At 54.2% G+C, this 17,283-nt stretch overlaps 1 protein-coding gene across 1 annotated transcript in view; it reads right to left on the reverse strand.

Moving 5' to 3' along the window:
* MRC2 (mannose receptor C type 2) overlaps positions 1-7,780 on the reverse strand; it is a 65,973-nt gene extending 58,193 nt beyond the window's left edge. The window contains exon 1 of the mRNA XM_050764839.1: positions 7,530-7,780. Coding sequence (XP_050620796.1) covers positions 7,530-7,647 — 118 coding nt within the window. The 5' untranslated portion in view covers positions 7,648-7,780. The remainder of the gene's footprint in view (positions 1-7,529) is intronic.
* Positions 7,781-17,283: the final 9,503 nt, after the last annotated feature.

Consider the following 17,283-nt stretch of genomic DNA (forward strand, 5'->3'; position numbering starts at 1 on the left):
GGGGACAGGATCGTTGACGATGGGATTTTTTTTTCTTTGGTGTTTCAATTTACTTTCAGAAAAACTATGATTACTTTCTGGCACTTACAGTAGTTAGCAAAGTGTCACGAAGAAGTAATGCCTCTGACTGAGGCTATTTCTGAAAAAGAAAAAGAAAAAAAGAGTAATAATGAAGTCACGGGTTTAGACCTGCTTCAATTTAAAAAAATAAAATGGGGCTGGGCATGGTGGTGCACATCGGGAAGCTGAGGCAAGAGAATCACTTGAACTCAGGAGGCAGAAGTTGTAGTGAGCCAAGATCGCGCCACTGCACTCCAGCCTGGGTAACAGAGGGAGACTGTCTAAAAAAAAAAAAAAAAAAAAAGCTCTGTCAGAGGTGTTTGAACCAGAGCAACTCCATCTTTAATAGGGGCTGGGTAAAATGAGGGTGGGAACTCCTGGGCTGCATTCCCAAGAGGTTAGGCATTCTAAGGCACAGGATGACATAGGAGGTCAGCACAAGACACAGGTCACAAAGACCTTGCCGAAAAAACAGCATGCAGTATAGAAGTCACCCAAATCCCACCAAAACTAAGAGGTGACAAAAGTGACCTCTGAGCCGGGCATGGTGGCTCACACCTGTAATCCCACCACTTTGGGAGGCTGAGGTGGGCAGATCATGAGGTCAGGAGTTCAAGACCAGTCTGGTCAACATGGTAAAATCCCATCTCTACTAAAAGTACAAAAATTAGCCAGGTGTGGTGGCACGTGCCTATAGTCCCAGCTACTTGGGAGGCTGAGGCAGGAGAATTGCTTGAACCTAGGAGGCAGAGGTTGCAGTGAGCCGAGGTGGTACCATTGCACTCCAGCCTGGGTGACAGAGTGAAACCCTGTCTCAAAAAAAAAAGAAAAAAAAAATAGGTTGCAGTGAGCCAAGATCATGCCATGGCACTGCAGCCTGGGCAACAGAGTGAGACTCCGTTTCAAAAAAAAAAAGTGACCTCTGGTCATCCTCACTGCCCATTTTTTATACACTAATTATAATGCACTGGCATGCTAAAAGATACTCCTATCAGTGCCATGACAGTTTACAAATGCCATGGCAATGTCAAGAAGTTACCTTATAGGGTCTAAAAAAGGGAGGACTCCCTTAGTTCTGGGAATTGCCCACCCCTTTCCCAGAAAACTCATGAATAATCCACCCCTTGTTTAGCATATCATCAAGAAGTAACAATTGTATAAGCAGCTGAGCCGTCCATGCTACTTCTCTGCCTATGGAGTAGCCATTCTTTATTCCTTTCCTTTCCTAATAAGCCTGCTTTCACTTTTCCCTATGGATTCGCCTCAAATTCTTCTTACATGAGTTCCCTCTCTTGGGGTCTGGATTGGACCCCCTTTCTGGTAACAGTTGTAGTTAGGATTTCTTTTTTTTTTTTTTTTTGAGACAGGGTCTCATTCTGTCACCCAGGCTGGAACGCGATGATGCAATCACGGCTTACTACAGCCTCAACCTCCTGTGCTCAAGCGATCCTCCCATCTCAGCCTCCCCAGTAGCTGGGACTACAGGCATGAGCCAGGACACCCGGCTAATTTTTTTCTTTTCTTTTTTTTTTTTTTTTTTGTAGTGACTGGGTTTCATCATGTTGCCCAAGCTGGTCTTAAACTCCTGGCCCTCCTCAGCCTCCCAAAGTGCTGGGATTACAGGCATGGGCCACCGTGTCCAGCAGGATTTTGTACATTGAAGACTGTGTTTTATCATATTTGGAAAATTGATAGTCATAGTCACGTTTTCTCTTCTTCTTTTTTTTTTTTTTTTTTTTTGAGACAGAGTCTTGCTCTGTCGCCCAGGCTGCAGTGCAGTGGCATGATCTTGGCTCACTGCAACCTCTGCCTCCTGGGTTCAAACGATTCTCCTGCCTCAGCCTCCAGAGTAGCTGGGACTACAGCCACCCGCCGCCACGCCTGGCTAATTTTTTGTATTTTTAGTAGAGACGGGGTTTCACCATGTTAGCCAGGATGATCTCCATCTCCTGACCTCATGATCCGCCCACCTCAGCCTCCCAAAGTGCTGGGATCACAGGCGTGAGCCACCATGCCCGGCCAATTTTTGTATTTTCAGTAGAGACGGGGTTTCACCATGTTGGTCAGGCTGGTCTTGAACTCCTGACCTCAAGCAATCCACCTGCCTCGGCCTCCTAAAGTGCTGGGATTACAGGTGTGAGCCACCTCACCTAGCCTTTCTCTTTTTAATAAAAATAGCAATAATTCAGTATTGTTTGCTAAGGAATTATTCTGTGCCCAGTAGTGTACCAGGCACATATCTCATACATTCAGGATCTCATTTGTATGAAATTCTTATAATACCTCTACAAGAGGTATTGATTTTTCCCATCTTATACATGAAGACACTTGAGCCTCTGACTGAGGTCACATAGCTGGTGAGTGGCATCAATCCTGGTCCCACCTATCCTGTCCCTATCTACATTTCCAGAGGACAGAGGTGGGGATACACTGCGGACCATGCCCACACTCCTGCCTCATCCACAGGGGGAGGGGCCACTTCTCAGCCCCGCACCTGGCTGCCTTCAGGGAAGGCTGGGGAAGGCTAAGGCAGGCTGGCTCTAGTGTTCCCTACACGTGTCCTCCCGAGGTGGCCCCTGGGAAGGAGATAAACAGAGAGGCCACCCATCCGATCTGGGATCTGTCACTGTGGGCCATGTCTGTGTGCTTGTCTCCCGTCTGCTGAGGTCATTCCAAGAGGCAGGGACCAGGCTCCCTCAGTGTCCTCCCTAGGATCCATGAGTCTCGAAGGAAGGGTCATTGGAAGGTGGGAAAGAAGAGGGGAGGGGAGGCACGCCAGGCAAAGGGATAGCGCGTGGGCAGAGGCCTGGAGGTGGAGAAGGCTGGGGCAGGACAGCAGAGCAGAGGCATGGGGGGCCGAGAAAACTAGGAAGAAGTTGGTCCTTCTGCTACCAACAAAAGCCAGAGCAGAATGCACAGTCGGAGAAAGAGAAACCGGGGGAGGGGGAGGCTGAAGGGAGCAGAGTGCAGGTGGAAGGGTCTGCGCTTCGAGAGTGCAGAGCCACGAGGCTGGTGCCTGGGGGCCAGGAGGGCAGGGGGAAGTGCAAGAAAGGAACCAACTGGTAGAATTCCATGAGGGGCCACAGTGTGCAGTTGAGGGGTCAACCCAATCTGTTTCCTAAAGGGCTGCAGCTGGTGGACCCCGGCAGTCCCCCAGTGTCACAGGTGCCACTGGACAGCCCTCATCCAGCTGCCGTTTACTGGTACAATCCCTAGCCGAGGAGTGACAGATCTTCAGGGCCCAGGGTGAGCTCCAGGAGCGCATCACCACCCCACTGGCCCACCCCACTGAGATTCACAGGACGCAGGCGTGGGAAAGCGGCCCCTCCCACCTCACATAGGCCTAAACAGGAAGACATGCTTCCTATCAGCAGTGCTCAGGCCCTCCAAGTCCAGGGACTCCCACTGGAGACATGCTGGGGAGGTCTCAAATAAAGTATAGGCCAATGCCATCTCTGCTTCAGCTCTGCAGGGGCTCAGTAGACACCCACTGAATGAATGAATGAATGAATGAATGAATGAATGAATGAACAACCATGTGAATCCTTGACCTCAGGGAAGCTGGAATGCCAGGCTGGGGCACCTTGAGTCACTCACTTATCTATGACTTCTTGGAGGGAGTCCCTCAGAGATCCTGAGGACACTGAAGGCGGCTCGGTTCAGGCCTCCTGGACCCACAAGGAAGTGGGCGACCCAGGCACCCAGACCACTGACATGTGACAGAGGGCTGCTCGCTCCACCCTCCTCCTCAGGAGTCCTCCCGGTGGGACACATCGAGAGGTGTCCTAGAGGGCTTGGAGTTATGGGGGCGGGGGGAACCCACAAGGCAGAATTTTCCAGGCTTTCCTAACACACACACACTGACAGTGCTTCACGCGATGGAAACGCTGTATGGTACGGCAGCGTTCAGGCTCCGTAACCACTCCTGGGTTCGAACCTCACTGGTACCACCTTCTAGTGGTGTGGTGGCACAGCCTTGAGTGAATCCCTTAACATCTTTAACATTTTCACGCCAGGTGTGTGCAAGAGTGACACCTGCTCAGAGACAGGAGGTATCCAAGAGCTGCTGCCAGCATAGCACTCGGCACGGCACCCATCACATGCACAGCGCAGCCATGGATGCCATCGCTCCATCCCTCTGGGGTTGTGAACAGTGCAACAGGACTCCTCCTCGATGCTTACACGGATGAGGAACTCAAATGAATATCCGCCTGAGAATTGCATGGCACTTCTGAAATCATCTCATCGGGCCAAGTCACAGTGCCCTGCGTGCATCAGAAGGCCAGGATTTCTCTGGTGTGAAAAACGGGGGCCCAAACCCAGGGTTCTTCCTCCCCTCCGTGCACCCTCACCTTGCCCAGGCAAACCCAGAAGAGAGCCAGGATCCCAGCACCAGACACAGCTCGAGTGGGCACCTCCTGGGCCCTGATGGCTCACAGAAAGCCAGAGGGTTGGAGCAAGGAAAAGTGAGTTTTGCGTGGGGGAACAGTAAGAAGTTTCTGAACCCCACGACTCAGCAGGAGCTGGGCCGGAAGTGTGGGGAGCTGGTCTGGCTGACTCTGGTCAGAGCCCCAAGCACCCGATGCTTCTGTCCCTGTCCTTCAGGGAGCAGCGACCTTCGCCACAGGAAGATTTCCTGATGGCTCCTCACCCCATGACCTTGAGACTTGATCCCTGGAGCTCCTAGAAGCCCTTTTCCCTGCAACTAGCCCCTCATTCCTCTGCTTGGAAACCTCCAAGGGTCCCCTGGGGTTCCTCACAGCCAGCGTGCAGGTCCCTTCCCCATTCTGGCCTCTCAGACACCTCTTTTACCCAACCTTCTCCTCGGCCCAGCCAGCAAGCTTCCACATCATCCCCAGAAAAGCCCAGCCCGGTGGCCCCTTCCTGCCTCTCTCCAGACAGCCTTGGACACCCTTTGGTCCACATGGTCTCTCCTGCCTCCAGTCTCTAGACAGGAAGCATCCACACTCCAGCCTTTCACTTACTAGGTGTGTGACCAATGTAAATGATCAGACCCCTCTTAGCTTTCATTTCCTCAACTGCAAAAATGGTCCAACAATAGCCATCTCCTTGGATTGTTATCAGAATGAAATGGGAACTTGCACATGAAGCATTTGGCGTGGCTCTGGGCAGGCAGGCATCCCACCAACGGCATCCTGCCCCCCACGCAGTTCACTGTTCCATGTTTCATTCTCCCACAAGGTATTTTTTCCAGAAGATGCATCTTACACTCTTCTCTACCTTCCCTCCTCCCCAAGAACTTGGCTCAAGGCTGAGCAAACTGAATGCTCCAGAAATGCAGTAATATGGCAACCAACAAAGAGGACTTCTTCCAGTGACAGGCTCCGTGGGCCACTCCACCAAGGTGAAGAGAAGATGGATCCCACCATCACGCACCAAGAAGGCACTGCCGCCTCGCTGTCCCCGCCCCGTGATCTGGGCACCCAGGACTCCCCCCATGGTGGTCAGGAAATTTCCCACATGCAGCCCCTGACCTGCCTGGCATAAGCCTCACCCCCAGTAGCACTGGCCTGCCACACCCTACCACCCCCACGCATTTCCTGGGGCCATTTGGTCCCTGGTGCTGGTGAATTCCTCCCAATGACAACGTAATTCACCAGGTACTAAGGGCTGCCAGCTCTTCGGGCAAGGACTTCAGCCCAGAGGCTCTGAACAGGCTTCCCAGGGGAGGGCCCAGTGGAATTTGACAGGGCAGGGGCAGGCGCTCTCTGGGCAGAGGGCACAGCTGGAACCTGCAGCAGCTCCATCCTCCTCCTGCTCAGCTGCTTCTGGAAGACCTCACACTGCCTGCCGCCCAGATCCAAGCCTCCTCAGGGTGTGGTCAATGCAGTGCCACCATGAAGGGGACCTCTGAGGCTACTCATCCCTGGACAGTGCCCCAGGGAGGGCCGGGCACAGAGACCAGGAGGAGAAGGGACACTCCAGGCGTCCTTGTCCTCCCTGACCGGGCCTCTCACCAGGCACTTCCAGCCCTTTCTATGAAAAGCTCCAGGGGGAAAGGCCGAGTCAGCACTCTGGCCACAACTCTCTCCCAGGGCCTGGCTTTAAAGTGCGCTCTGGAGCTCTGGGAAGGGCCATCCTCTCCAACCCTCCCCACTGCCTGCCTCCTGAGGCCCTGCACAGAGGAGCAGAGGAAGACAGGAGTGCGAGGAGGCAGGGGAACTGCCTGAGGCCGTCCTGCAGTGGGTTAGGGGGTTACCCGGCCTGGTTTCTGTCTGTCCGACATTCAATGCCAGGTGGGTGCAGAACTGCCCCGGGGGCTCTGGTTGGTGTGAATGTGGGTCACCGTGGCCCCCACCTTTCCCATCTGGCAGATACGTGTCTTGTGCCTACGTCACGCCAGGCCAAGCCAGCAAGCACGGGCCAGGCTGGAGGCCCCAGACTCTCCAGGGGGCTGTCTGGTCCTTGCACAAAACTGCAGACACTGCACGGACTGTCCCCATCCCCCAATTACACAGCCAGCAGGACCAAGCTGGGCCAGGAATGGGGCTGCAATCACCACCCTCCTGGGCGATTCCCGCGCTCACTCCAGACGCCCCCACCCCCACTCCCCCAGGAAGTGGATCTTTCCTTTTAATGCTCAGATTCTTGGCGCTGGATCTGTCTGCCCCCACACTTCACTGTTACCCCTGAATAAGGAGCAGGAAGAGAATGGCACAGTTTCAGGGTTTTCTGATTTGTGTTTCGTTTTCTTTTGGTTGGGTTTTTAAATCTTTAGCAGCTCTTTTGCCGCTCAAGATCTGTCCCCTCTGGAGGTCCACCAGAGTGCTCAGAGCTGCCCACGCTACGCAACATCACAGCACGGCAGCGCCCAGCCTGTCGCTGCGTCCCGGTGGCAGAAGCCTCCTCACAGGGCTGCTGAGCTCACACGGGGCGGATGCCGCGCGCCACAAGCCTCCTCGAAGACTAAGTGTGGAAAAGAAAATATCACCGCCCACGAGATGCAGGGGGCGGGGGGAAGGTGGGGGAAACGAACCCTCGCGGATAGTTGGAAAGCCGTCCTAACGCATCAGTCCTGGGGCAGAGCGAGGAGACCGGGCCCGGGAACTCCCGGACAGAGCCCTGGCTCCCCGGGCGCGCCCTGCAGGTCCCCTGCCAAGGACGGGCCAGCGCCGGGTGGTCCGGGAGCGCCGTGCGCGGGGGTCCTCACGAGCCCACCCGCTTCCTCCGAGGCTGCTGGAGTCCCCCGGGCTCCCCTCCCCCGCCGCCCGCCACATCTGGTTCCACTCAGGTCCTCCCCCACCTCTAGGCGCGCTCCTCCTCCCCTCTCCTCTCCCGCTTTCAGAAAAGCGGAGACGAGTTTTAAAAACCCAGTCACACACACACGCACACGCACACACGCTTCTGGAGAAAAGAGGGGGGAAAAGGAGGGAAAAGTCGAGAGCGGCCCGAGCCCCGGCGCTCCCCCCGCCCGGGCCCCGAAGTTGGCCAAGTTGGCAGCGCCTTACCCGGGAGGGCGGCGTCCCCAGGGGCGCCGGGACGGCCGAAATGCAGGCCCCCGAGGAGCAGGACGCAGCGCAGCAGGTGACGAGACCAAGGCGCGGAGGCCGGCCGGCCGGGCCCCATCCCCGGGCGCAACGCTCAGTGGACGCGGGGACCGAGGGCGCACGGGCGCAACGCGTGGTGGCAGCCCCGAGGCTGGGCTGTGATGACCGCCCGCAAGGGGCTCGCGTCCTCCTCCGGGTCGGGACGAAGTGATGCCTCCCGGGGAGGAGGAGGGAGGAGGCAGCCCGGGCGGAGGGAGGGCGGAGGGAGGAGCGCAGAACCGGGGAGGAGGGTTTGAGGGGTAGAGGGAAAGGGAAGCGGGCAGCGTGGGAGGGGAAGGGGAGGAGGTGCGGGCCTGGGGCGAGAGCGTCGGGAGAGAAAGGGGTGGCGGAGAGGTGGATAGGCCGGGTCCAGGAGGACCCCAGCGTGCGCCCTTTCTCTTGCTGCTCTGTTTCCCAGTCTCCCCACCTCGCCTTCCCTCTCTTCTGTCCCGGCCAGGAGCCCCAGACGCTGCGTCACAACTCCCCGGCTGGCGCGGGCGGGGAAGCAACTGCAAAACTTTCCGCAAACTTCACGGCGTGGTGGGACCTGGGCTACGAGGTCGGGCCAGCCCGGGGCGGGGGCGTGCGGCTGACCCAGGTGGCCAGACCCGGGCCGCCAGCATCCGCCCCGCCGCCCAGCCATCCCGCCTCTTTCTGCCGACGTCTCCACAGCCCAGCATCCACTACCTCCATGCCGAGGAGGACCCCTCCCCCGGTCTGGTGGGGAAGGGGCGGAGCCTAGGGCCTGGCCACCAGGGCGAAGATTGGGGGAGGGGGAGGCAGGGCCCTTGTTCCGTGTGCGGAGCGCGAACAATTCTTGCACGTCTTGTTTTAGCATTTTCGTGACCTCTGTGTCAGTGTCTCTGGTGCAGGAGTGTAGCACTTTTGCTAGTTGGGGCTGCATCCAGAAACCTGGGGAAAATCTGTCCACTGGACGTCCCAGAAGACCGACATCATCACTCCCACCAACTGGACTGCTGGCCGGTAGCAAAAGACCAACTGGAAATTTCATAAAAGGTTAGACAATCCACAGTTACTTAGTGTTACGCAACAGGTTCTGCAGCACAGAGCATGGTCTGCGGAGTCAGGATGCTGGAGTCCAGCCCTGCCTCTCTGCGGATTCCCTGCGTGACCTTGGGAAAGCCTCTTGGGGTCTCAGGACATAGGGCAGGACTGAGATATTGAGACCCCAAGTGCAAAGAAGACACATTTCTCCTACCACGAGTCCTCAAAAACACTATGAAACTGTAATATGGGCCGGAAGTGGTGGCTCACGCTGTAATCCCAGCACTTTGGGAGGCCAAGGAGAGAGGATCGATTGAGCCCAGGAGTTCAAGACCAGCCTGGGCAACATAGGCAGATCCCATCTCGTTTTAATATAAATTTCTTAAATAATAATAAAACTGTAATATAAATTTTACTATTTCCTGTCTTGCCCACATTGGTATGTCTTTTGGAAATCTTTTTTCCTTTTCATTCCTCCTACCTTGGCTAAATGTTTCCCCGACTCTGCAATGAGGGTGTTGGGTCAGAGATGCTCATTCGTCTCTTCCCATCTCTGCCAGGCCGAGGCTCTTGGCAAACAGTCCAGTGGTACAGAGCCTCGAAGCAGGCCCCCACTGAAATACCCTAGAGGCCCCCGGAAAGGGTCCCATTAGCCACCCTTTGGTTAGCAGCTGGACCAACAAAGTCCCTGCACTCCACGGCTAGCTTCAGCAGGTCTGACAGGGCCAGGTCCCTTCTGGTGGCTGTAGCTCCACTGCCCCTTGGGACATGTCTTCTTGGTATGGCATGTTCTGGGATCTCAGTGCTCTGCACACAACAGGCCATGCTGGAGCTGCATCAGAGGTCCCCCTCTTGGCCTTCCCTCTTGCACAACCCTGAAATCTCCGAAGGATTTGAGGATTTGCCGGCTTCAGCTAAGCTGCTCTCTCGCTCTATCTGAACAGCCAGAACACGGGATACTCCTTCCCCTGAAACAGGGCTGGATTCCCCCTTCTCCAGCAGCTTGAGTAGGTTTCGGCGTTTCCTGCCGGTCATCCCCACCCTCCTACTACCAGTGGCAGGACAGGAGCCCACTTCCTGACGTCACCAGTGCACAGCATGGGGCCAGAGTGTCCACCACTTGCCAGCACCAGGTCCCACCATGCCCAGCACACAGGAGGTGTGCTCTCATCTCTTCACCCACGGGTTCAACAAGCACCGACCGCTAGCCCTGTGCTAGCTGCTAGAGAAACACAGATGGGCAAACACAGTTGCAGCCCTAGAGGAGCCTCATTAAGTGGGGAAAATAAATGTTTTGCCATATTCCAGGCAAAGAAGACTCAATGGCTGAGGAGCACGAAAGTGTGCTGCACTCGCAGGGACAGAGGTTGGTTCAAGCCTCTAAGGCCCAGTTCTAGTCTCTGTCAAGGGTGAGACTTCCTCCTCCAGCGTGACATGGTTCCACACCCTGTTCTGCTGACTGAGATTTCCTCCTCCAGCACGACACGGTTCCACACTGTGTTCCACCGACTGTTCTGCTGATGTCTGCAGCCACCAACTGCTTTTGATCTTGACTTTGGGGTAGAAAGCAGGGACACATCTGGGAGATTCTCCTGTGGAGAATCCAGGCCGGTTCCCTACTGCGTAAAGATCCCGTGCAGGCTCAGTTGTCAACAGAACATGGTCACAGTCCGTAGGAGTGTTGGGTGTTTTGAGCAGCATGGGGCTTTTGAGGAGCCCTCATCAGCATCCAGACCTTCATCTGCTTCCAAAGAAGGGCTCGCATCCTCTGTGCCCACAGCCTCCTCACCATTCCTGTGCCCACAGTTGAACAGCTGTTTATTGAGGGCCAGTACGTGTCAGGCATCAGGCTAGATGCTGGAGACTTAGTGAGGTCTGCAGTCAGAGATTTTTGCCAAGGGGATTTTTGCCAAGATGGTATTCGCTATCGTGGAACTGAAACTGAGAATGGTTCTCCCCTAGACACTGACCAACTGTCAGCCAGCAACAGGTACGGGGGGTGATATGGTTTGGATCTGTGTTCCCGCCCAAATATCATGTCAAATTGTAATCCCCAGTGTTGGAGATGGGCCGTGGTGGGAGGTGATTGGATCATGGGGGTGGATTTCTCATGTATGGTTTAGCACCATCCCCTTGGTCCTGTTCTCATGATAGTGAGTGAGTTCTCACGAGAACCGGTCATTTAAAAAGTCATTTAAAAGTGTGCAGCACCTCTCCACACTCACTCTCGCTCGCTCACTCCTGCTCCACCCATGTGAACTGCTGCATCCCTGCCGCCATGATTGTAAGTTTCCTGAGGCCTCCCTAGAAACCGAGCAGACGCCAGCATCATGCTTCCTGTACAACCTGTGGAACCATGAGCAAATTAAACCTCTTTTCTTTATAAATTACCCAATCTCAGATATTTCTTTTTTTTGAGACCAAGTCTCACTCCATTGCCCAGGCTGGAGTGCAGTGGTGCAGTCTTGGCTCACTGCAACTTCCACCTCCCAGGTTCAAGTGATTCTGCCTCAGTCTCCTCAGTAGCTGGGATTACAGGCGCCCGCCACCATGCCCGGCTAATTTTTTTTGTATTTTTAGTAGAGATGAGGTTTCACCATGTTAGCCCAGCTGGTCTCAAACTCCTGACCTCAGGTGATCCACCCTCCTCAGCCTCCTAAAGTGCTGGGATTACAGGCGTGAGCCACCTTGCCCAGCCTGGTCTCAGGCATTTCTGAGAGAATGGTCTAATTCTGTATTAGTATTACTCATTGGCAGACCCCCTGTGGGTCTGCTAATTTCATCAAAACCAATTTACGCCAGGTGTGGTGGTTCAGGCCTTGTAATCCCAGCTCTGTGAGAGGCCAAGGTGGGAGGATCACTTGAGGCCAGGAGTTAACAATCAGCCTGGGCAACATAGCAAGACCACATTTCTACAAAAATTTTTAAAATTAGCTGGGCGTTGTCATGGTGGTATGAACCTGTAGTCCTAGCTACTTGGGAGGCTAAGACGAGAAGTACTTGAGCCCAGGGATTTGAGACTGGAGTGAGCTATAATCACACCACTGGACTCCAGTCTAAGCGACAGAGTGAGATCCTGTCTCCAGTCAATCAATCAAACAGTTTAGTGGAAGGAGTATAGACTTTGGAGCCAGAGAAACCTGAGTTCATAATCCTGGCTTCCCCATTTCCCAGCTTTGTGACCTGCAGCAAGTTATTAATACTTTAACTCTGAGCTCACAATAATTCTTATTTGTAAATGGGGCAACTTGAGATGTTTCCTACCTTGTTAAATGTTAAGCGTAAAGCAATGGCATGGCCCCTGGATCAATGCGGATGTTCAGGGAATGTGGTCCCCTCCCTATTTCCCATCTTCCTTTGCCATTTGGACATCAGGGCGTCTCCCTTACTCCCTACCCTTCACCCTGCCTGTCTCTCCCCTACCCTCCCACCCTACCCCGCCCATGAGATCTGCAGAGATCAGTTTTATCGGATTGTAACATTGAGTTTTACTTTGCCTGGGAAAACAATACAACATCCTTGCATTTTCTGAACATCTCCATATTTAATTGTGTACAAAAATGGTACCCTAAAGTGTAAACTAATCTAGTTAGAAGCATGCTCACTTTGGCTAATAAATGTGTGTCCATAAACAGCTCAGCATGGGGCAATGGGGTGAGTCTAGGGCTGGGGAGTGGAGGTGAGTTGGAGTTCCAGCTCTGCCATTCACTAGCCACATGTCCTCAAGCAAGTCACTTCCCTTCCCTGAGTCTCAGGTGCCCTGTGAGGTGTAAGTTTCCGTGTCATTACTCACTGTGCTTAGGGTTCCTCTGGGATTACTCTCCTCTTCTCTGGTTCTGTGGCTCAGCAGCCCCTCCAGCCAGAGGGTGCCCAGGGGAGCAGAGCACCCCAGCAGGCCAGGTCTACAACAGAAGCTTAGGAAAGGAGAACTCAAGACAGGGAGGGAAAATGCAGCTGGATGGCTAGGTAAGGTACGAGGCTATAAAGAAAGACTTGGGCCAGGCACAGTGGCTCACACCTGTCGTCCCAGCACTTTGGGAGGCTGAGACGGGCGGATCACAGGGTCAGGAGTTTGAGACCAGCCTGGCCAATATGGTAAAACCCCTTCTCTACTAAAAATACAAAAATTAGCTGGGCATGGTGGCGGGCGCCTGTAGTCCCAACTACTCAGAGGCTGAGGCAGAAGAATCACTTGAACCTGGGAGGCAGAGGCTGCAGTGAGCTGAGATTGCACCATTGTACTCCAACCTGGGTGACAGAGCAAGACTCTGTCTCAAAAAAACAAAAAACAAAAAACAACAACAAAAAAGACTTGGCCAGTCCTTGCCTTGGCTGAGGCAACTAGAAAAGAGGCAGTGACCCCAAAGGGTTCTGTATGACCTGCCCCACCCTGCACCTTCTCCAAGCCAGGGAAGAGGACTGGCCAAATGTGGGGCTGGCCCAAGTGGGTCTCACCCTCTCTTCTCCCTGGCTTCTTCATCTCAGATACCCAGGGCTCCACTCAGGCAATCCACTCCAAGTCCATCTGGCTACACCCTTGTCTACACCACCAAGGATCGTAGAGGGGACTGGGCTAAAGAGGGAAGGAAGAAGGCAAGCTCAGGATTCAGAAAGACCCACAGTTCAAGATCTGGTTCAACCTCTTCCAAGGGGAACTTAAAGGAACTACTTTTTCCACATCCACATGACTGGGGAACTTTACGGTTGGTCTGTCTTCTCTCGACTGGTCCACCCCATTACAGCCCCAGCCCTCCTCACCCTTCATCCAGCCACAGTTACAACCTGACAAAAATTCCGCCCGCGGCCGGGCGCGGTGGCTCACGCCTGTAATCCCAGCACTTTGGGAGGCCGAGGCGGGCGGATCACGAGGTCAGGAGATCGAGACCATCCTGGCTAACACGGTGAAACCCCGTCTCTACTAAAAATACAAAAAATTAGCCGGGCGAGGCGGCGGGCGCCTGTAGTCCCAGCTACTCGGGAGGCTGAGGCAGGAGAATGGCGTGAACCCGGGAGGCGGAGCTTGCAGTGAGCAGAGATCGCGCCATTGCACTCCAGCCTGGGCGACTAAGCGAGACTCCGTCTCAAAAAAAAAAAAAAAAAAAAAAAATTTCCGCCCACTTTCTCTAGGTTCTTTCCCTTCTCCCTTCTGTGGAGAACACCTAGAAGGGCTCCCTGATCCCAGGAAAGCCTCTGAGTTTATATCCACTCACTTCCAACTCAAGGCCTGTATTACAAGAGGAATCCTTAGGCCGGGTGCGGTGGTTCACGCCTGTAATCCCAGCACTTTGGGAGGCTGAAGTGGGTGGATCACCTGAGGTCAGGCGTTTGAGACCAGCCTGGCCGACATGGTGAAACTCCATCTCTACTAAAAATACAAAAAATTAGCCAGGTATGGTGGCGGATGCCCGTAATCCCAGCTACTCAGGAGGCTGAGGCAGGAGAATCGCTTGAACCCTTTAAAAGGGACTCAAGACTTTTCCTTTATTTCCATGCTTAGGAGGCCCAGCAGAGCCCTAAGTGGCATCCTGCTCCATCTCAGTGACTCCCTTTCCTCCCCGCCTCCCCAGCTGGGGAGGGCAGTAGAAAGTTCTGGGGACTCAGTCTCACTCATGCATAGCTGGTTCTTCAGCTCAGCTCTGCGATGCCCTCTTTTCCTTACTGTGGTGCCTCAGGGTAACCTCTGTCCCTCTCTGAGCTCCCCTTAGACAGCTTGCTCCTGACCCGCTCAAGCCTCCCCAATGGAGACAGGAGCCAGCGAGGATCTGAGAGGCATTTGCTTTGTGACCCCTGTTGCAGCCGGGATTCGAAGCCCTGAGCCCGGAGGTTGCAGTGAGCCAAGATGGTGCCACTGTACTCCAGCCTGGGCAACAAGAGCAAAACCCTGTCTAAAAAAGAAGAGGGATCCTTTAAAGGGACCCCAAATCCCAGCCTTTTCTCTTCCAAGGGCTAAGAGATAGTTACCTCACAGGAAGTACAGATTTCCTTTCCATGAGCCTAGGAATCTGGACATCGACTCTCACTTGGAGGAGCCACCATGAAAACATTGTGAGCTGTCAGCGGGGCCCTGGAGTAAGCTCAAAGCGGCTGGGCTCAGGGCTTCGAATCCCGGCTGCAACAGGGGTCACAAAGCAAATGCCTCTCAGATCCTCGCTGGCTCCTGTCTCCATTGGGGAGGCTTGAGCGGGTCAGGAGCAAGCTGTCTAAGGGGAGCTCAGAGAGGGACAGAGGTTACCCTGAGGCACCACAGTAAGGAAAAGAGGGCATCGCAGAGCTGAGCTGAAGAACCAGCTATGCATGAGTGAGACTGAGTCCCCAGAACTTTCTACTGCCCTCCCCAGCTGGGGAGGCGGGGAGGAAAGGGAGTCACTGAGATGGAGCAGGATGCCACTTAGGGCTCTGCTGGGCCTCCTAAGCATGGAAATAAAGGAAAAGTCTTGAGTCCCTTTTAAAGGACATCCCAGGCACTTAGCTAGCCTTAAAAAGTCAATGAAGCCGGACACGGGCTCACGCCTATAATCCCAACACTTTGGAAGGCCGAGGTGGGGTGATTACTTGAGGCCAGGAGTTGGAGACCAGCCTGAGCAACATAGTGAGACCGGGTCTCTACAAAAATAAAATAGCAATCTGATAAATATGAAGCTAAGTAACAGTCGTCTTACAAGCAAGTCACTTACAAGGTGTTTTGATTCCCCACAGAAACTAAAAGATAACATCTTAACATATCTTCTTGAGATGTTTCCAGAAACCTCCACCAGATGGAAAATGCCTCTATTATTATACAGACCTTAGATAAAGGGGAGCTGGGGACTAAACTCTGACCACTGTTCTTTGCCACGAGCCAGACCAGTGTATAGCCTCCATGTATTTCTTGGTTTAAAATTTTGCCTGCAGCTTCTGCTATCCTGAAATGTAACCCCATCTTTAAAAACTCTTGCTTGTAAGCCACTAGGGAGTTCGGGTCTTTTTTTTTCTTTTTTTTCTTTTTTTTTTTTTTTTGAGATAGAGTCTTGCTCTGTTGCCCAGGCTGGAGTGCAGTGGTACAATCTTGGCTCACTGCAACCTCCACCTCTCAGGTTCAGGCAATTCTCCTGCCTCAGCCTCCCAAGTAGCTGGGATTACAGGCATGTGCCACCACGCCCGGCTGATTTTTGTGTTTTTAGTACAGACAGGGTTTCACCATGTTGGCCAGGATGGTCTTGAACTCCTGACTTCAGGTGATCCACCTGCCTCAGCCTCCCAAAGTGCTAGGATTCCAGGCATGAGCCACCGCGCCCGGGCTTAGGGAGTTCGGGTCTTAAGCACTAGCTGTCTGTCCTCCTTGCTAAGCACCAAACAATAAATATGCTTTTTCCCGCTGCAAATCTCAGCATCAGTGCCTGACTTTCCTGCAATGAGCAAAGGCAGACCCCAGTTGAAGTCGGTGACGGTGTCACCCTGACTACTCTACAAGGGCCTCCCTGCCCTGAAACCACAATGCCTCTGGGCCTGTCCCTGCACTGAGGACGAGGCCGAGCCCGGAGTCCAGGCCTCCTCTGAGCCACAGCTGTGGTTGGGCTGGCAACTCTGCATCTTCACGATGTAGAAGCTCCCTGACCTTTCCCTCTGTCTCCCCAACTCAGGAAGGACAGGCAGGGTGAGGTGTCCTCTAGTCTCAGTATTTGAGCCTTCTAAGCAAGGCCCAGTCCCTGCCAACAGCCTTCTGGGGCTCTCACTGATCCTGGCCCAGAAGAAGGCCAGGCTTTGCAGATGCAGAGCCTCCCCTGATCCATCCCTTCCAGCCCAGGCCTCTGGCAGAATAGAGCCTGGACCAGAACAGGAGCCAGGAGGCTTCATCCAGCTGGCCCACCACCTCCACCCTGTCCCAGGAGGCTGGCCCCACCTCCCCCAACCCTCAGTGGAGCAGCAAGTAGGAAACAGGGGCACCTGGGAGGCACTGCAGTGTTTCCCAGCTGTTTAGTGGGTGGTGATCAGCATTTTCAAAGTGCAGTAAAACACTTAAATGTCACAGTGCATTGCACATGAGTTAAGCCCTATGCTGGGGGATATGTTCCGGGTTGAGATGTTATCAAACAAATTTGAAAAACACTGCTGCTGAGGGCCTGGCCTGAGCCCCCTAAGCTCCCCAGGTATCCCGGCCCAGCTCTGGTCTGCTCACCTGACTGAGGAACTGCACCTGACACACTGCCCGGAGCTCCTCTTGGGTCTCACACCTAAGCTCCCTCACTCCACTTGTCTGGCTCTACTTCCCCTGCAGAGACACGGGCTGAACTACTTGGCCCTGGACTTCCCGAGGGGCAGCTCATGCTGCAAGAACACGATATGGCATTTGGAGCAAGGGAGAGATGCACAAGGCGCTGTGAGAGCCCAGAGGAAGGCCGGACGTGATGCCTAAACTGAGTTCTCCAAGATGCTCAGGCGGCCAAAGCAATGGAACCGCACTGGCAGAGGCCCGGATGTGTGAGATCATAGGGGCCCTGCAATGACACACATGGTTTGTGAAGCTTCTAAGGACCCTTTGCTGCTATGTTCCACTCCTCATCCTAGTGAACTCTGCTTCTCTCTCAAGGCCCAGCTCAGTGCCCTCTCCCCATCCCCAGGGTCTCATCTCGCTCTTACACAACTCCCCACCTCCCAGCTCCCACTCAGCTTCTCAGCTGTAAGCTTCCTTAAG

This window comes from Macaca thibetana, chromosome 16, assembly GCF_024542745.1.
Source record: "Macaca thibetana thibetana isolate TM-01 chromosome 16, ASM2454274v1, whole genome shotgun sequence".
In the NCBI taxonomy this organism is placed as follows: domain Eukaryota; kingdom Metazoa; phylum Chordata; class Mammalia; order Primates; family Cercopithecidae; genus Macaca; species Macaca thibetana.